The sequence below is a fragment of the Chrysochloris asiatica genome, unplaced genomic scaffold (assembly GCF_000296735.1).
Source record: "Chrysochloris asiatica unplaced genomic scaffold, ChrAsi1.0 scaffold00188, whole genome shotgun sequence".
NCBI classification, from domain to species: Eukaryota; Metazoa; Chordata; class Mammalia; order Afrosoricida; family Chrysochloridae; genus Chrysochloris; species Chrysochloris asiatica.
This window is the reverse complement of record NW_006408706.1, coordinates 1,637,251-1,655,831: the sequence shown is the minus strand read 5'-3', so window position 1 is coordinate 1,655,831 and position 18,581 is coordinate 1,637,251. Positions and strand designations below refer to the sequence as shown.

Below are 18,581 nucleotides of genomic sequence, written 5' to 3'. Positions count from 1 at the left end.
AGAAGGGGCCAGGATGTTCGTGTTTCTTATTCCATGAAGGAATAAGAAATTCATGTTAGCTACCATCTTCTCGTAGCCCTGATATGTTTTGATAAAAGATAATAAATTTGTTGTTGTTGCTAATTGAGACTATGCACAGAAGTGGACATGGTCATTGTATGTGTCTTTATGCAAATTTGGTTACTATATATAAGCACACCATTTATTTACTATTAATCAAAACTCTATAGTACTATTTTCCAAATCTGTGCATCTGAACCACATGAGAGATATTTTAAAATTATAGACTTCTGGCTATCAGTTCCAGAGATTTACATTTAATGGATCTTGATAGAAATCAGGCATATGTATTTTGAAAAGGTTCCTTGGGTAATTCTGATATGCAACCAGGCTTGGGAACCATTGCTCTAAAGCAGACACAGTTACATTCCTTAGCTCTCACCAGAAAGTCACTACTCTGACTGGATTCCAATCATAATTACTGACAATGTGGTTTGAAGCCTACTTTGGTAGATTTGCCATTCCCTCTCCCTAGTTACATCTGAGTGCACCCTGGGGAGAGGAACAGCCAGGGGCTGCCCTTATTTACCATAGCAATGAGCACGAATAAGGGAGTATAGGGAGTGAATGCAGCTGCCAGCTTGCAGACTTCTGCCGCTGACAGTAAATGGTGGTCAAACTCCTTCAGGAGACCCTGTGAGCAAACAAGAAGCAAAGTGGAATGCTGATCAGTATTTATCCATTAGCAAAACACAGGCAGGTTATAAAATACTTTTGCTTTTCTTTCAAGATTCTGATGGATGCCCTGACTCTTATCACATTTCAAAACAGAGTAGTAAGAAAGAGTTTTGTTGTTAAGTGCCATCAAATCATATCAACCCTGTATTGGGTTTCTGAGGAATGGCTGGTAGGTTTGAACCACTGACATTTTGGTTTGCAGTCCAGTGCTTATTCTATAGTGTGCCACACTATAGGACCAGGGCCACATTATAAAGAGTAAATGGGTAGAATAACCCCAGGGCTTTGATAGCTCCTTCCTCCAGCACCCACTCATGAAACACACACACACAAACACATCATATCACATCACCAGTTACCAATGACTAGTTACTGTAGAGTCAAGTTCAACCCACTGCAAAACTATGTGAGTAAGAATAGAATTGTGGTCCCCAGAATTTTCAATGGCTGATTCTTTCAGAAGGAGATTGTCAAGGCTTTCCTCCAAGGTACTTCTGGGTGGAATTGAGCCACCAAATTTTTGGTTAGTAACTGGGCATAGCGACCATTTTTACCACTCAGGGACTCTTCAAATCACCCCAAAGAGGGCCTAATATCTCAAAAATTAACAATGCCTGATTGTGCTAAATAATTCAGAGGCGTTTGTTTGGACAATGGTGGTAATTCTTTTTTCACAGCAACTCCCACAATTTATAGTCAGATAAACTGGTGGGTTTTGCATTGTCTTGGCCAAAGAGCCCTTTAGCTTGTGATTTCACACCAGTGAGGATTCATTAATTCACTCTAGAAGCATTTTGTTGTGCTAGGCACTGTTGTTGTAGGCACTGGGGAGACAGCAGGAAGTGAGATAACATTGCAGTTCCTGCTTGCAATGAGCTTACTTGACAGTGTGGAATTAGAGGGGATCAACCAATACACGAAACTAGTAAAATGCTAGTATTTGAAATGGAGATAAATGTTTGGGAGAAAAGTATAGCAAGGCAGAAAACAGGGAAGTTCAGGGTAAGAAGGAAGCTTGTTGTTTTAAACACTCAACAGGGTCAACTTCACTAAGCCAGGAACATAGCCCTTTTCTGTTCTGATTTCTAGAGATTCAGGTTTCTAGAATAAGATGTGTATCTTATACTACACTAGTATAAAAAGTAACTGCAGTTATTTTTGTTGTTTGGAATATTTTTTTAAATGCCAATATAAATGATAACATTAAAAATCTCATCTTCAGGTCGGTGAATCCCAGAGAATTCATAACAGAGACTCCTTAGCGTGGTTCAATATCTGTACCAATGCTCTGGGCCCATCAAAAGATCTGGGTTTGCTCTTAATTCTGCCTATTGCTGTTTGAGGAAACATGGAGGTGACTTAATTTCTCTGGCCCTCCATTTATTTCTAAAATGAGAATGACGCATTTTCTTCTACCTGTCTCATAGGATTTTGTGTATATATCACACACACAAAAACACACACTTTAAAAATTGTAAAGTAATTTAAAGTGCGAGTATAAGTCATCATTATTTGTAAGGGTAAGAACGTGGAACAAGTGACTGGCATTCCAATTTGAACAGGTGGAGATTAAAGTTTTAAAACTATTACTGCTTTACTTTAGCATTGAGATGGCCCAAGTTTGGGAGCAGAAATTTATGGTAATCCAAAAGGAAATAAGAAGGGTTAAAACATTGATAATGTTGATGCTATTCATTCATTCTTCCTTCCTTTTTTAAAGTATCCTCTATGTATTTGATACTGTGCTGGGTGTAGGGATGATAAAGCCAAATAGGACACATAGGAACCATGCTGGGACGGCTCACATTGATCTAGATGTAGAGACATTCTGTGCTTCCTGATTTCTGAAAAGAAAGAAATCGACTAACAAATGGACCCAGAATAACATTAATAGTTTTGTAGGTGATGACAATCTGTACCATATTTTTGACAAGTGATAATTACCAAGTTAATTTGTGGATTGTTTTTAAGCTTTTCATAATCCTTCTTGCTCATGGAAACAAAGATATCCGCCAGTATACCTAGCGATGTGGAAATGCCCTATAAGAAAAACAGAAACAAAACATAGTCTGGGGATTCATGTTTCATTATTCCTTCCATCTCATGGCTTAAAAACAATGGTCCTCACTCTGTGTGAACTCTCTGCCTATGATGGCTATAATGATGATGATGATGATGACAATGACAGCAAAAACACTGGAGACACTAAAATTGTATGCCTTCGCTTGAAATATCATCACATGCTGGGGTTGTTGTTGTTAGATGCCATCAAGTCAACACTGACTCATAGTGACTGTATGCACAATGGAACGAAACACTGCCAAGTCCCATACCAACCTCACAATCATTGCTAAGCCTGAGCCCATTGGACCTAATAATGCCTCATGTAAACATGGCTCTATTTCTATTTTGGTTTCCATTGGATTGTTGACACTAACTTGCTTACACTGTTACTAAACCAGTTTCTGTTAATTCATTTACAACTCATAATGACTCTATCTATATCCGAGTAAAGCAGTGTTTCATAAAGTTTTCAATGACTGATTTTTCAGAAGTAGATTACTATGCCTTTACTTCCAGGCACCTCTGAGTGGACTTGAACCTCCAACCTTTTAGCTAGCAGCCAAGCACGTTAACTGTTTCCCAACCTAGGAAACCTTCATACTGTTGTTAGTTCTGAAAAGGCCTGAATAATTAGCCCAAAAAAGAGGCGTCACATAACATTCCATCCATGTTTTGTAAGGATTGCAGGCAGTAGTATGACTAACATAGCATAGGAAAATGTCATACTATGTAAAAGTGTTTACTTAATAAGGAGAACGTGCCTATAGAATCACATGAAATGAAACATCAGTAGAAAGCAATAATGCTTGTCAGGTTCTTGAATAAAGATGCTACATAACAATTAATTGAAGTCCTTTCCAGGAATATTAAGAGGTCTGACAATAATTTTACATATAAGGAAGTTGACCATCTCAACTTTGCTATGGAACCAAACTATGGTGGTGGTGGTGGTTATGTGCTGTGTAGTCAGTTCTGACTCATAGCGACCCTGTACAGGCTTTCCAAGGCTGTAAATATTTATGGGAGCAGATAGTCTCATCTTTCTTCTGAGGAACAGCTGGTAGTTTCGAACTGCTGACCTTGAGGTTAGCAGCCCAATTTATAACCATTATGCTACCAGAGCTCCTTAAACTATAGATAGGTATAATAAAATAGAAGAATGCATAAATAGAGAAATATATATAAATAGATGGTTACAAACAAATTTAAAAACCTCTACTGCCATCAAGTTGATTCTGACTCATAGCAACTCTGTATAGGATTTTCGAGACTATAAATCTTTACAGGAGCAGAAAGCCTCATCTCTTTTTCCTGAAGCGTGGCTGGTGGGTTTGAATTGCCAACCTTGCAGTTAGTACTAATCAGTGCCACCAGGGCTCCTTACAAACAAATAAAGAAGCACTAAATATATATTCAGAGTCTGGCTGCAAACGAGGACTATGCAAAACACAGATGGTAGTTAATATATGTCCCTCATCTTATGTTTATATAGAATGAATAAAAATGGGACAAATGAAATTAATAATGATAAACTGAATTGCATATAAATGAGATAAGCATCCAGAGGCAAATAGAGAAAAGGAGAAAAAAGCACTATACATATGAACAACCTTTTTGTCTGGCTGAGGAAGTGTCAAATATCCTACGATTGAGGCCCATATTAATTCTGCAGCTTCATACCACATCCCTGAGGGGTCAAAAAAGGAAGAGTGAGAAAAGGAAGAAATTATTAGCATCTCTGTTCTTATGTTAGAAAACACCTTTGAAAACTAAGTCAATATAGAAAGAAAATTCATTGGATCCTACTAGGAGAATTCAGGGCTGACTTAGTTCGACACAGCAATCTGTTTTTATAGTTCGTTTAATACCTTTTATATTTCATAGGAAAACAATGAGAATTGTCTCCATTATTGACAAGAATACTAATTACCATCCTTGAAAATTTTCACTTTATAAGTATTTTCAGACATAAGTGGTGTTGCTAAGTGCCAATAAGTCAGTTCTGACTCATAGAGACCTTTATAGGGTTTCTGAGGAGCAGCTGGTGGGTTTGAACACCTAACCTTGCAGTTAGCAGTTCAGTGCTTATTCTATAGCACCACACCAGAAACCTAAAGCATAATTAGGGCTCTATACATTTTGAAAAAGTCCATGAGTACCCACCAAGAATGCATGGGTAATAAATATATCATAGTGTGCTCGGATATATACCCCATGAAGTCCTGTTGAATTTGGAGTCAAATGCTAGAAATAATACTGAGAGTCCTATGGTTCGTTGTTAAGTCACTAAGTGCCATTGAGTCGATTCTGACTCATAGCAACCCTTTATAGGGTTTCCGAGGGGTTGCTGGTGAATTTGAACTGCCGACCTTGCAGTTCACACCGACTTAGGGTCTAGTGTTTTATCCCACAGTGCCTCACCAGGACTCTATGGTTAGTGTCTATATAAATGCAAATTTTCATAAATAAAGTTAATAGAAAAACATTTTATTTTATTACTTTTTATTAAACTATGAAATCTCAACTGTCCTTCTCTTTTGGATAAGGAAACTCAGGAACGTGGAGATTGACAATACTTACCAGATGCAGTAAGAAAATGCCACAGTAAAATCTGGTAGCCAAACTTTATAAATAAATCTTGAGAACAATGAATGCTTAATGACAGTACCTAGCTTCTGCAGAATTTGTCCTCTGATCTGTATACAAACTGACTGTACGAGAGTCTTGTCACTTTCATTTCTGTACAGCCAAGTACCTAAAAGAAAATGTGGGGGGAAAAAGTATTTAGGGACTTTGATTATTAAAGAACAATTCTGGTAGAAGACTTCAAGAGTATATGTTTTTTGACAAAAGGAGGGGAGTGATTGATTTTGTAGACCAGGAGTGGAGGTCCCTGGGACCATCAAGTGAGAAGAGAGGAGAGCATGACCCTACCCAGAGAGGCAGAGATGCCAGGGATGGAGACAGAGACGATGATGTGGACAGATGGAGCGGCTGGGGATACTGAACTCAGGGAGGGAGAGGGGCTGTGTGCTGATGGTCGGGGGTCAGGCCTGTGGCATGTACCCTTTGGTTATTTGATGATGCATGGAGGGGATTGTAATCATTGCAATGAAATGAAATACAATAGGACGAATGTAAAACTGCTATTCTTCCATGTAAACCTCACAACAAAAACTTATATATATATTTTTTAAAAATTATATGCATGATAGATTTGAGAGAAAATCTCTTCTCTTTGTTGCAGCCCACAAAGGACCACAGGAACTGCCTCCTGTCTAGTCTCCAACTCTCAGCTCTTTTAACTGTGTTTTACTCATTCTGGCTTCATTTTTTATCCTTGTTGCAGCAGATCTTCTTCATGGCCTCTGTTCTTGCTGTTACCTTTTCCTGGGATCCTCTTTTCTCAGGCTCCTTGAAAGTCCACTTACTTCTCTTCTTCAAGTTTCAAAATCAATGCCTTAAAGCTCCCCTCACTTAATTTACAGTATTATGGTATTTCCCACTGTCTTATGCTTTCCTCATGGAAGCTGGGATACCTAAAATAGGTTTGGATGTCCAATCTGATGACTACATACACACACACGAAGAGTATAAAAAGATCTACTACTCAAAGATCATTTCATTATAATGTTGAGACTCCCAAGTAATTCTATTTGACTTGAACTAAGTGAGGGTTGTAGTGCTATAGGATAAGCATTAGCCTGCTTATCTTCAGGTCAGTGGTTCAAACCCACCAGGTGTTCCTCAGGAACCCTATACAGGGTCACTGTGAGTTGAAACAGCACTAAACAACAAGGTGGGGTTTCAATGAAGATTTACACAATCTGGGTTGAGGTTTCTTATCAGTTTGCATAAATGTGGGCAAAAGGAAGGGAAAGGCAGGATCTGAAGGCTGTTTATAGTCAAACATCAAAAATAGAGTCAGACTCTTCGTTACATCTACCCTCATTGTTACTTCACCTTTTTTTTTTTTTTTTCCTTCCTAGAGTTTTAATCCCAGTGTGTATAGTAGTAGATGGGAAAAGTGTCAATTATAGCTTCATTATGGTGGCCAAAAGTGAGGTGTGTGTGGTCAATATTTCTTTACAACTATTTCACTGCTGGAAATGTCCACACTCTTCAAGAAGCTCAGGACCTTATATTTACATCCACTTATCTGTATAAGAAGTAGAATATACATTTCAATCTACTGTGTTCAGTTTATTGGAAAATTTATTCAATTAAATGTCCAGACATTCAGAAAGATATCTGAAATTTGAAATCATTACCCTACTATTACTAATTGCTTCCTCACTTATATGCTTTAATGTTGAAAAGCAATCCATTTCAAACTAAGTTTTCATTCATATTTTTATGTAGCAAAACAAAATTTATTCCCCAAAGTTTTAAAATATATTAAGATGCATTAATAATTACAGATGATTGGAATATGTAAGTTGGAAACAAAGAGGAAGAATCAGCAGTTGGAAAATGTGGTCTTGGTGATAGAAACAATGCTGGAGATAGCATGATAGAATTTTTTAAGATCGATGCTTTATTTATTGCAAATACCTTTTTATTACATAAAAGGTAGATCTAACCCACTGCAATACATGGAAATCAAATTATCTATATCTGCAGGAAAAGACGGTGGAAACACTCCTAGCATCAGCCAAAACAAGGCCAGGGGCAGACTGTGGAACAAACCATCAGTTGCTCATGTGTAAGGTCAGAAGCTAAAGAAAATGAAAATGAGTCTATAGAGCTAAAATATGAACTTGAATATATATCTCACCCGAATTTAGAGATTATTTCAAGAACAGATTTGATGCATTAGATACTAATGATCGAAGATCAGAAGTGTTGTGGGATGGCATCAAGAACATCATCCAAAAAGAAAGCAAAAGGTCATTTAAAAGAAAGGAGACAAAGGAAAGACCAAAATGAAAGTCAAAAGAGACTCTGAAACTTGCCTTGAGAGTACAAAAGCTAGAGAAAAGGGAAGAAATGAGGGAGTAAAAGAGTTGAACAGGAAATTTCATAGGGCAGCTAGAGAAAACAAAGTATTATAATGAAATGTACAAAGACCAAAAAAGAACATGCTCAGCATTCCTCAAGCTGAAAGAGCTAAAGAAAAAAAAAAAAAAAAAAAAAAAATCAAACCTTAGCTTGCAATATTGAGCGATTCTATGGACAAGATGTTCAATAATGCAGAAAGCACCTTTAAAAGAAGATGGAAGGAATACATGGAGTCATTGTACAAAAAAGAAATAATTGTTCAACCATTTCAAGAGGTAGTATATGAAGAACCAATGGTACTGAAAGAATTCCAGCAGCACTGAAGGCATAGGCAAAAAACAAGGCTCCAGGACTTGATGGAATACAAATGGAAACCTTTCAACAAACTGATGCAGCACTGGAGACATTCATTCATCTATGCCAAGACATTTGGAAGACAGCTACCTAGTTGATAGATTGGAAGAAATCCATATATGTGTACATTCCAAAGGGAGATGATCCAGTGGTATGCCGAAGTCATCAAACAATATCATTTGTATCACATGCAAGTGATATTTTGCTGAGGATAAAAAAAATGGTTACAACAGTACATTGACAGGGAAACTGCCAGAAATTCAAGCTGGATTCAGAAGAGGACCTGGAAGGAGAGATATCATTGCTGATGTCAGGTGGTTCTGGATGAAAGCAGAGAATATCTGAAAGATGTCTACTTGTACTTTATTGACTACACAAAGACTTTGGACTGTGTGGACCATGACAAACTATGGTTAATGCTGTAAAGAATGGGTGTTCTAGAATATTTCATTGTACTTATGTTGTGGGATGGCCTCAAGGCTATCATGCTTTTGAGGAACCTGCACTTAGACCATGATGCAGTTGTTGGAATAGAACAAGGGGATACTGAATGGTTTCAAATAAGGAAAGGTATGTGGCAGGGTTGTATCCTTTCATCACACTTTTTCAATCGGTATACTGAACAAATAATCCAAGAAGCTGGGTTATATGAAGAAGACCGTGGCATCAGGATTGGAGGAAGGATCATTAACAACCTTCAGTATTCAGATATACAGATGATACAACCTTGCTTTCTGGAAGTGAAGAGGACTAAGAATACTTATTGATGAAGATCAAACATTACAGCCTTCTGTATGAATTGCATCTCAATTTAAAGAAAATGAAGATTCTTACAACTGACTAATAAATATCATCATGATAAATGGAGAAAAGTTTGAAGTCATCAAAGGCTTAATTTTCCTTGGATCCACTATCAACATTCATGGAAATAGCAGTCCAAGAAATCAAATGACACAGTGCATTAGGCAAATCTGCTGCAAGACCTCTTTAAAGTGTTCAAGAGCAAAGATATCAGTTTGAGGATTAAGGTGTACCTAATCCAAGCTATGGTATTTTTCAGTCACTTCAAATGCATGTGAAACTTGGACAATGAATAAGGAAGACCAAAAAATAATCTATGCATTTGCATTATAGTGTAGGAAAAGAATACTAATAGGACCATGTACTATCAGAAGAACATCACATTTGTTTTGGAAGAAGTACAACCAGAATGCTCCTTAGTGTCAGTATATTGACACTTCGTCTCTCATACTTCAGATATATTATTAAGAAGGGCCCATCCCTAAAGAAGGACATTGTGCTTGGTAAAGTGGAGGGTCAACGAAGAAGAGGAAGACCCCCAATGAGATGGATTGACACAGTGACAGCAGCAGTAAGCTGAAACGTAATCACAATAATGAGGATTGTGCAAAACTGGGCTGTGTTTTATTCTGTATGTATAGGGCTGCTGTGAGTCAGAACTGATTTGGTGGCACTTTTTTTTTCCCATTAGATAACACAGTCTACAATTACACAGGTAAGTCTTGGAAGCTTTTCTTTTCTTTTTTTAGTGGAAGAAAATGGAAACACACAAAAAAGCTGCTTGACCAAAGCTATATATTCATCAGTTGCAAAGTCCATCCCAGATAATTATTCTCTGACCTTCTGACATCTGGTAGGAACTGAGGGTAAAAATATATGGTTAAGATGTAAACATATCTTACCTGTTGCACCATTGTTGGTTATTAGACTGCTTAGGATATATTCTGCTTTTAAAAGTTTTCCTGAAAAACAACAACAACAAAAATCATCCAAATGTCACACAGAGTTGTGAACATTCTACATACTCAGTTACAAATTTTACACTTTACCAGGTTCCATCACATCTTTTAGAAATCCTTTATTTTAAAATTTATAATCAGTAACCATATCACATATAGAACTGTTAAAAAAAGATTACGTTTTCAGACATTGGCAAGGTAGGAAGCTGTGTAGTATCTGAAATGGTTTGATAACAATAAAAAGAAGATTTCTAATTCATCATACAGAGTAGTAGTGGCAAACCTTTGCAAAAGACTGTATTTGCTCTCCATGGAAGTTATACCTAGATGGGAGGAATAGAACTGAACAAACAGGATCATCAGGAAGGATGTTGAGGGCAGGCTGAAGAGCGGTTCTCTCTAAACTTTTTATTTATTTTTACTACTACCTCAAATAAGAGCCCTGATATATGGGCACTGTTATTTCTTCTTCTTCTTCTTTTTTTTTTTTTGCTTGAATAGATTACTTAATGTCTTTTTGCTGACAATAAAGGATGCGTTTGCCCTCACAGAGCTTAGTTTAGTGTGAAGAGATTAAACATATATATATGCAATTGATATTGTTGTTGTTGTGAAGTGCTGTAGAGTTAGTTCTGACCCATAGCGACCCTGTATAGGGTTTCCGAAGAGCAGCTGGTGAGCTTGAACCACCAACCTTGCAGTTCAAATGGCTTTGCAGTCTGGCGCATTAACCCACAGCGCCACACCAGGACTCCATATATGTAATTGGATAGTATAAAAATAAAGATAGGCTGTTATAACAATCTCTAATTCTCACACAAACACAACAAATTTTTTTTTCTGGATGATGTGACAGTCTCCTGGGATGACTCAGAGAAAATAGGTTGGAGATGTGGTTCCATGCAGTCATTCAGGTACCTAGGCTTTTTCCATCTAATGGTTCTGTCATCTTTTAGGGCCTCAGAGATGGCCACTGGATTTTTTGCATGTATGTGTCCATTAGGCACAGAAAAGGTGAACATGGGATATGATATTACAAGGGAGGTTTATGAGACAGATCTGGATAAGCCTCCTATGTATTCTAATGGCCAGAAATTAGTTATATTAATAAATACAGCTAGATGTGAATTTATGGTGAGAGAAAGAAAAGGAAGGTGGCTGTTGTTGTTAGGTACCATTGAATTGGATTATTATTCAGCTTCTTGGATTATTTGCTCAGCATACAGATTGAATAAGTATGGTGAAAACATACCCTATGTACAGCAGAATGAAATACTTACTGCCCAGTCCTGAGCCCGCCTCACAATCGTTGTTATGTTTGAGCCATTGTTGTAGTGTTACTTCTTTAATATGTAGAAAATGTAATCCTTTCTTTTTTTTATCCATCCCTTCTTACAGTTGCCACCAAGATTTTCATGATCTGTCCCCTGTGATTTTTTTGACCTCCTTGCTAACTTTACTTTCCTTCAACCTCAGTATCACTTTTGCAATGTGACCTTGCAATTCCTTCATCAGGAGGTGGAATTTAGAGTTTGTTTCCTCTTTCCCAGAACCTGTACTGGCCCTATGCCCTGTTTAGACCAGTGGAATGTGGCATAATGGACACTTTATGCTCTTGAAACCAAGCCACCATGGTGTCCAGAAACTCAAGCAGCAACATGGAGAAGCCATGAGCTGCCAAAAGAACCAACAGATTTGTGTTGGAAGAAGTGTAGCCAGAGTGCTCCTTGGAGGCCAGGCTGGCCAAACTTCATCTTTCATACTTCAGACATATTGTCAGGAGGGACCAGTCATTGAGAAGGATACCATGTTTGATAAAGTTCCTGTGCAGCAGATTTGCAATATGTCGTTTGATTTCTTGACTGCTGCTTCCATGAGTGTTGGAGGGTTGGAGAAAAAGAGGAAGTCCCCAACGAACTGGATTGGCATAGTGGCATCATCAATGAGCTCAAATGTAACAACAATTGTGAGGTTGACCCAGGATCGGGCAATGTTTTGTTCTATTGTGCATAGTGTTACTATGGTACTTGATGGCACCCAACAACAACAGCAGTGTTAAGTTCCATTCTGGTCACCAGTATCAAATCCCTACTGTGTGTGTGAGAGTATTTTGGATTTTCTAGTTGTTCCAGCTCCACATACTACCTAAAAGGATTAACTAGCCAAACTATAAAGTTATGAGAAATAATAAATTGTTCTTATTTTAAGCAACTAAGTTATGGGATGGTTTATAATACAGCAATATGTTATAAACAAAAAATGGACCTTAGGTCTGTTACAATAACAGCAATTGGGTACCTACAAGTGGGGTACTGCTGTAACAAAAAACATAAAACATATGATGGAGGCAAGAAGGGTGATGAGAAGACTATTATTGGAGACTTAAAAGGCAGTGAGAAATTGTTACTGGAGATTTGAGAAAAGGGAACACACATCATAAAATTTAACAATATTCTCCTATGTTGTTGTTGTTGTTAAGTGCCGCCCAGTCAGTTCTGACCCATAGTAACCCTATATAGGGTTTCTGAGGAGCAGCTGGTAAGCTTGAACCAACAGCCTTGCAGTTCAAACGGCTTTGCAGTCTGGTGCATTAACCCACAGTGCCACACCAGGACTCCTATAGTAATGTGAAAAATAGAAAATGTAATTAATGAACTTGTAGATATGGCTAAAGAGATTTCCAAGAACAATGTTGGAAGTACCGAAATAGACTATTTTAGCCTGATATAAATGCAGGAAGGAAGAGATGAACTACAGAATGACGATCCCATTTTTAATCAGAGTTTGTTGTTGTTTTTGTTAGGTGCCATTGAGTTGGTACCGACACATAGCAACATTATGCAAAGCAAAATGAAACACTGCCTGATCCTGGGCCAACCTCACTATTGTGCCACGCTTGAGTCCATCGATGCTGCCACTTGGCCAATCCAACTCGTTGGGGTCTTCCTCTTTTTCTCTGACCTTCCACCTTACCAAACATATCCTTCTCCAGTGACTGGTTCCTCCTGACAATATTTCTGAAGTAAAAGAGACGAAGTTTGGCCATGTTGGCCTGCAAGGAGCACTCTGGCTGCACTTCTTCCAAAACGGATCCATTGGTTCTTTTGGCAGCTCATGGCACTTTCAATATTCTCCTCCAACACCATAACTCAAAAACATCAATTCTTCTATGGTCTTCCTTATTCACTGTCCAGCTTTCACATGCATATGAGGTTACTGAAAATACCATGGCTTGGGTCAGGCGCACCTTAATCCTCAAGCTGACATCTTTGCTCTTCAACACTTTAAAAAGGTCTTGTGCAGCAGATTTGCAATATGTCATTTGATTTCTTGACTGCTGCTTCCCTGAGTGTTGATAGTTGATGCAAGAAGAATGAAGTCCTTGACTTCAATCTTTTCTCTGTTGATAAGAATGTTGTTATTGGTCTAGTGGTGAGGATTTCTGTTTTCTTTACATTGAGATGTAATCTACACTGAAGGCTGTGCTCTTTGATCTTTAACAGTAAATGTTTTAAGTCCTCTTCACTTTCAGCAAGCAAGGTTGTATCATCTGCATATCGCAGGTTGTTAATGAGTCTTCCTCAAATCCTGATGCCATGTTTTTCTTCATATGACCCAGCTTCTCAAATTATTTGCTCAGCATACAGGTTGAATAAGTATGGTGAAAGAACACAACCTTGTCGCACACGTTTCTTAATTTTAAACCATTCAGTATTCCCATATTCTGTTTGAACAACTGCTTCTTGGTCCAGGTACAGATTCCTCATGAGCACTGTTAAGTGTTCCTGATATTAATACTTTGCAATGTTGTCCATAGCTTGTCATGATCCACACAATGAAAAGCAATAACCCTCATTCCACGGCCTCTTCTGAATCTGGCTTGAACCTCTGGAAATATTCTGTCAATGCATGATTGTAGCTGTTTCTGTATTACCTTTGTTGTTGTTAAGTGCCGTCGAGTTGTTTCCAACCCATAACGACCCTGTAGCAAAACTTTAATCTCATGGGATATCAAAGAGATTGTTCGATGATTTTCACTTCTGTTGGGCACAAATATGGATCTCTTCTAATCAGTTGGCCAGATAGTTGTCTTCCAAGTTTCTTGGCAGAGATGAGTGAGTGCCTCTTGTGCCACCTCACATTCTTGAAAGATTTCAATTTTCATTCCATCAATTCCTGGTGCCTTGTTCTTTGTCGATTCCTTCAATGCACCTTGGACTTCCTCATTCAGTGCGATTGACGCTTGATCATGTGCTACCTCTTAAAACGGTTGAACTTTAACCATTTCCTTTGGTACAGTGACTTTGTGTATTCCTTCCATCTTCTTTTGATGCTTTCTGCATCATTCAATAATTTACCCAGAGACTCTTTCTATAATGAAAGTCGAGGCTTGAGTGTTTTCTTCAGTTCCCCCAGCATGAGAAATGCTGAGCGTGTTCTTTCTTTTTGGTTTTCTGGTTCCAGATCTTTGCACATTTTGTTGTAATATTTGGCTTTATCTTCTTGAGCTGATCTTTGAAATTAGGGGCCCAGAATAGTCTTTCTAGTCTTTTCAGACATTAATACCTGGAAAATATCATTGCTGATGTCAGATGGGTCTTGGCAGAAAGATATTTACTTATATTTATTGACTCTACAAAGGTGTTCATCTCTGGTTCATAACAAAGTATGGATTGCAAAGAATAAAATGACAAAGGATGGGAATTCCAGAATACTTCATCGTCTTCAGGAAGAACCTGTATATAGACTAAGAAGCAACGATTCTAACTGAACAAGGATATACATTGTGGCTTAAAATCAGGAAAGATGTGTGCCAGGGTTGATGGCATTTAACAACAACAGCAAAAAGTTTAAGGGCAGTTTGTTTTGAAGCCAAGAATGACTAAAACACTGGCTTTCACCTTTCATTTTGTTCTGCTTAATTTTTCTCTATAGCACTTATTGCCATAAAACATGCTGTAGCTTAAAAATTATTTACTTATTGATTGTCACTTGTATGTGGTTGCCATGAATTGGAGATGACTTGTTGTAAACAAACAAGAACAGCAATAAGGTAATTGCCAATAAAGGTCATTTTCCTGTAGGATTTCCACTCCCCCAGGCTGTGGATATTTCTTTGTTTTTATTTGTGGTTGTATGAGTAGATTCTGACTCATAGTGCTCTGGTGTAACAGAATAGAACTCCTCCATAGGGTTTCTCTTTGTCATCTTTACAATAGAAGATGGCCAGGTCTGTCCCACAGAGGGGTTGTTGCTGTTGCTAAGTGCCTGCAAGTCAGTTCCGACTCATACCAACCTTCTATAGGGTTTCCAAGGAGCAGACCTAATGGTTCAAACCAACCTTGCAGTCCAGCTCTTATTCTGTAAAGCCACATTAGGAGTGGTTAGGTGGGTTGAAATCACAAATGTTTCCATTAGTAGCCCAGTGTTTAACTGATGTACCACCATGACTCCTGTCTCTAGAGCAGTGGCATCACTAAGGTTGGTGTCACCCAGTGCGCTAACTCATGGTATCACCGTGGGGCCAGCCAGCCAACCAATCCCCATCCCCCCAACCATGGTGGAAGCAACCGGATCAAACTTTGAGCAGACCCATGGCCAGAGTTGTGAGTCCCCACCTACCACTGCTCCCTGCAGCTTCTCCCCTCTACTGCTGGTCAAGGTGGAAACCCTCCTTTCCACTCAAGGGCAGGTGATGGAGAGGAGGGTGTGATGAGTTACACTGCTACACATGACCCCACCTCTAGTACCAGTAAGCCTGCCATTGTTGCTGTGGACTCTGGGATCTTTTTGGTCTCACCGTGAGAGAGTCAGGGAAAGTAGATGGTACACTTCACCTTTACTACCTAGTGAGCGCATTGATCTAGAGTGCAGTTTTGTCCTTGCTTTTTATGTATGGCCTCAGAAATTTGGTCCTGAACAACTTTTTTCTTAATTACTTGTCTGGGTATTTTATTTCCTCCCTTTAGAGTAGGAACATTTCAGATTCACTCACAATTGACACTGACTTGAGGCTTTTATTTGGTTCAGACTTTTTTTTTTTTTTTTTTTTTTTTGCCTCGGTCCCTGCAGAGCTTGGGGCAGACAACATTCTTCCTTGCCCTGTCTCAGGGCAGAATGGCAGAGCTGTTCCGTCCCCTTTTCGTAGCCTATGGAGCCTTCTAAGGAATTTTAGTTGTTGTTAGGTGTATAGTAGGATGAAACAGTGTCCAGTGCTGTGCCATTCTAACAAATGCTGTATGATTGAGCCCATTGTGCTGCAAGTGTGTCAATCCATCTTGTTGGGATCTCCATCTTTACTGATGTTGTAATATAAGGACTGGTGTCCTGGTGTGGCTCTGTGGGCTAATGTGTCATACTACAAAGCCATTTAAACTGCAAGGTCAGTGGTTCAAGCTCACGAGCTGCTCTTTGGAAACCATATACAGGATCGCTATAGGTTGGAATCAACTCAACAGCATTTAACAACAACAAACAATAAAATAAGGACTGGTTCACAAGGTTGGTTTGAACCACAAGGTTGGCAGTTCAAACTCACTAGCTGCTCCTTGGAAACCCTATGCAGGGCCGCTATGAGTTGGAACCGATTCGATGGCAGCTAACAACAACAACAACTTTACTAAGTATGATGTCCTTCTCCAGGGACTGGTCTCTCCCTACAACATGTTCAAAGTACAGGAAACTAAGTCTTCCCATGTTGACTTCTGAGCAGCATTTTGGTGATACTTCTTCCAAGACAGATTTGTTTTTCTGGCAGTCCATGGTACTTTCAGTATTCTCCATCACCATAACTCAAAGGCATCAATTCTTCTACGGTCTTCCTTATTCACTGTCCAGCTTTCACATGCATATGAGGTGATTGAAAATACCATGGCTTGGGTCAGGTGCACATTAGTCCTCAAAGTTATATCTTTGCTCTTGAACACTTTAAAGAGGTCTGTGCAGCAGATTTGCCTAATGCATATGCCACTTAACTTCTTGACTGCTGCTTCCATGAATATTGATTGTGGATTCAAGTAAATGAAATCCTTGACAGCTTCAATTTCTTCTCCATTTATCATGATGTTTGTTGTATATTGGTCCATTTGTGAGGATTTTCGTTTTCTTTACGTTAAGTTGTGATCCATACTGAAGGCTGTATTTTCTAATCTGTGCTTCAAGTCCTCTTCACTTTCAACAAACAAGATGTGTCATTCAGAGCTTCCCTCTGATCCTTATGTGGTACTCTTCTTCATATGCAGGAAACAGATGAGGCTTACTGCTCCCGTAAAGATTTTATATGGCAACACTATGAGTTGGAACCGACTTGATGGCACTTAACAGCCACAACTTCTCCATACAGTCCATCTTCTTGATTATTTGCTCAGCATACAGATTGAATAAGTATAGTGAAAGGATACAGCCATGATGCACACCTTTCCTGATTTAAGTTGTGTACAAACATTTTCCTACTCTTGTCTCCAAAGTGGCATTAAAATGGTAATCCCTTCCCTTAGGACTATATCCAAGTATTCTTTTGGCTAAGGCATCATGAGCAAAAGTATACTCCCCTGACTTTGAGTACCTGCTATTTCAGATATTTTTTTAAAAACCCCTTTAATATACCATTTTCTGTGTCTGTAGCAGAAGATTTTCTAATTGTACAATCCTCCATGTTGATGGATTTGAAGTTTGAGCCTTGCATCTCTAGCTTTTATTCTAAAATAACATTTAAAGGCTAGAATTACTAAAGCAATGTTGCTGTTAATTGCTGTCAAGTCAGCTCCAAAACATGGTGACCACTTGTATAATAGAATGAAACCGTGCCCAGTCCTATGCCATTGCATGATTGCTGGCATTCTCAAGTCCATTGCTAGGGCCACTGTGTGTTTTCAGCGCTTTCCATCCCTGGAGAGTCCTCTTCGAGTATTACATAGGGCAGTTCTGTTATGACCCATAGGGTTTTATTGGGTAATATTAGGAAGTAGATTGCCATGATTTTCTTCCTAGCCTGTCTATGTAGGAGAGCTCCACTGAAATCTGCTCACCGTGGATGACCTGCTGATATTTGACATATTGGTAGCATAGTTTCCAGCATCATAGCAACATGCAAGCTGCCAAAATATGGCAAACTAACAGATGGTTTGTAGATTAAAATAATAACAATAGCTAAAACCATGAGCCAGTCCTGTTTCTGAGTGATACAACTTGCCCTTTGGTTTCATGCTGTTTTTGCATGGAATCTTTACTCCTTCACTCTTTGAAATAATAGCAGGCTACACATCTATAAACATAATGGTGATTGTTGTTGTGAGGTGCCATTGAGTCAGTACCGACTCATAGTGACCCTATGCACTACAGAACGAAACATTGCCCAATCCTGGGCCAACCTCACTATTGTTGCCATGCTTGAGCCCATTGATGCTGCCACTTTGCCAATCCATCTCACTGGAGGTCTTCCTCTTTTTCTCTGATCCTCCATCTTACCAAACATGATATCCTTCTCCAGTGACTGGTCCCTCCTGACAATATGTCTAAAGTAAGAGAGACGAAGGCCATGCTGGCCTCCAAGGAGCGCTCTGGCTGCCCTTCTTCCAACACAGGTCTTTTTGTTCTTTTGTCAGCTCATGGCACTTTCAGTATTCTCCTCTAACACCATAACTGAATGCATCAATTTTTCTATGG

The 18,581-nt window shown here is 38.8% G+C and overlaps 1 protein-coding gene across 1 annotated transcript in view; it reads right to left on the bottom strand.

The window, feature by feature from the left end:
• Positions 1 to 18,581, bottom strand: part of ALPK1 (alpha-kinase 1) — a 94,352-nt gene that overhangs the window by 18,065 nt on the left and 57,706 nt on the right. Inside the window, exons 4-8 of the mRNA XM_006872256.1 lie at positions 9,861 to 9,920; positions 5,471 to 5,557; positions 4,413 to 4,489; positions 2,683 to 2,778; positions 590 to 694 (exon numbers count right to left, since the gene is read on the bottom strand). Coding sequence (XP_006872318.1) covers positions 590 to 694; positions 2,683 to 2,778; positions 4,413 to 4,489; positions 5,471 to 5,557; positions 9,861 to 9,920 — 425 coding nt within the window. The remainder of the gene's footprint in view (positions 1 to 589; positions 695 to 2,682; positions 2,779 to 4,412; positions 4,490 to 5,470; positions 5,558 to 9,860; positions 9,921 to 18,581) is intronic.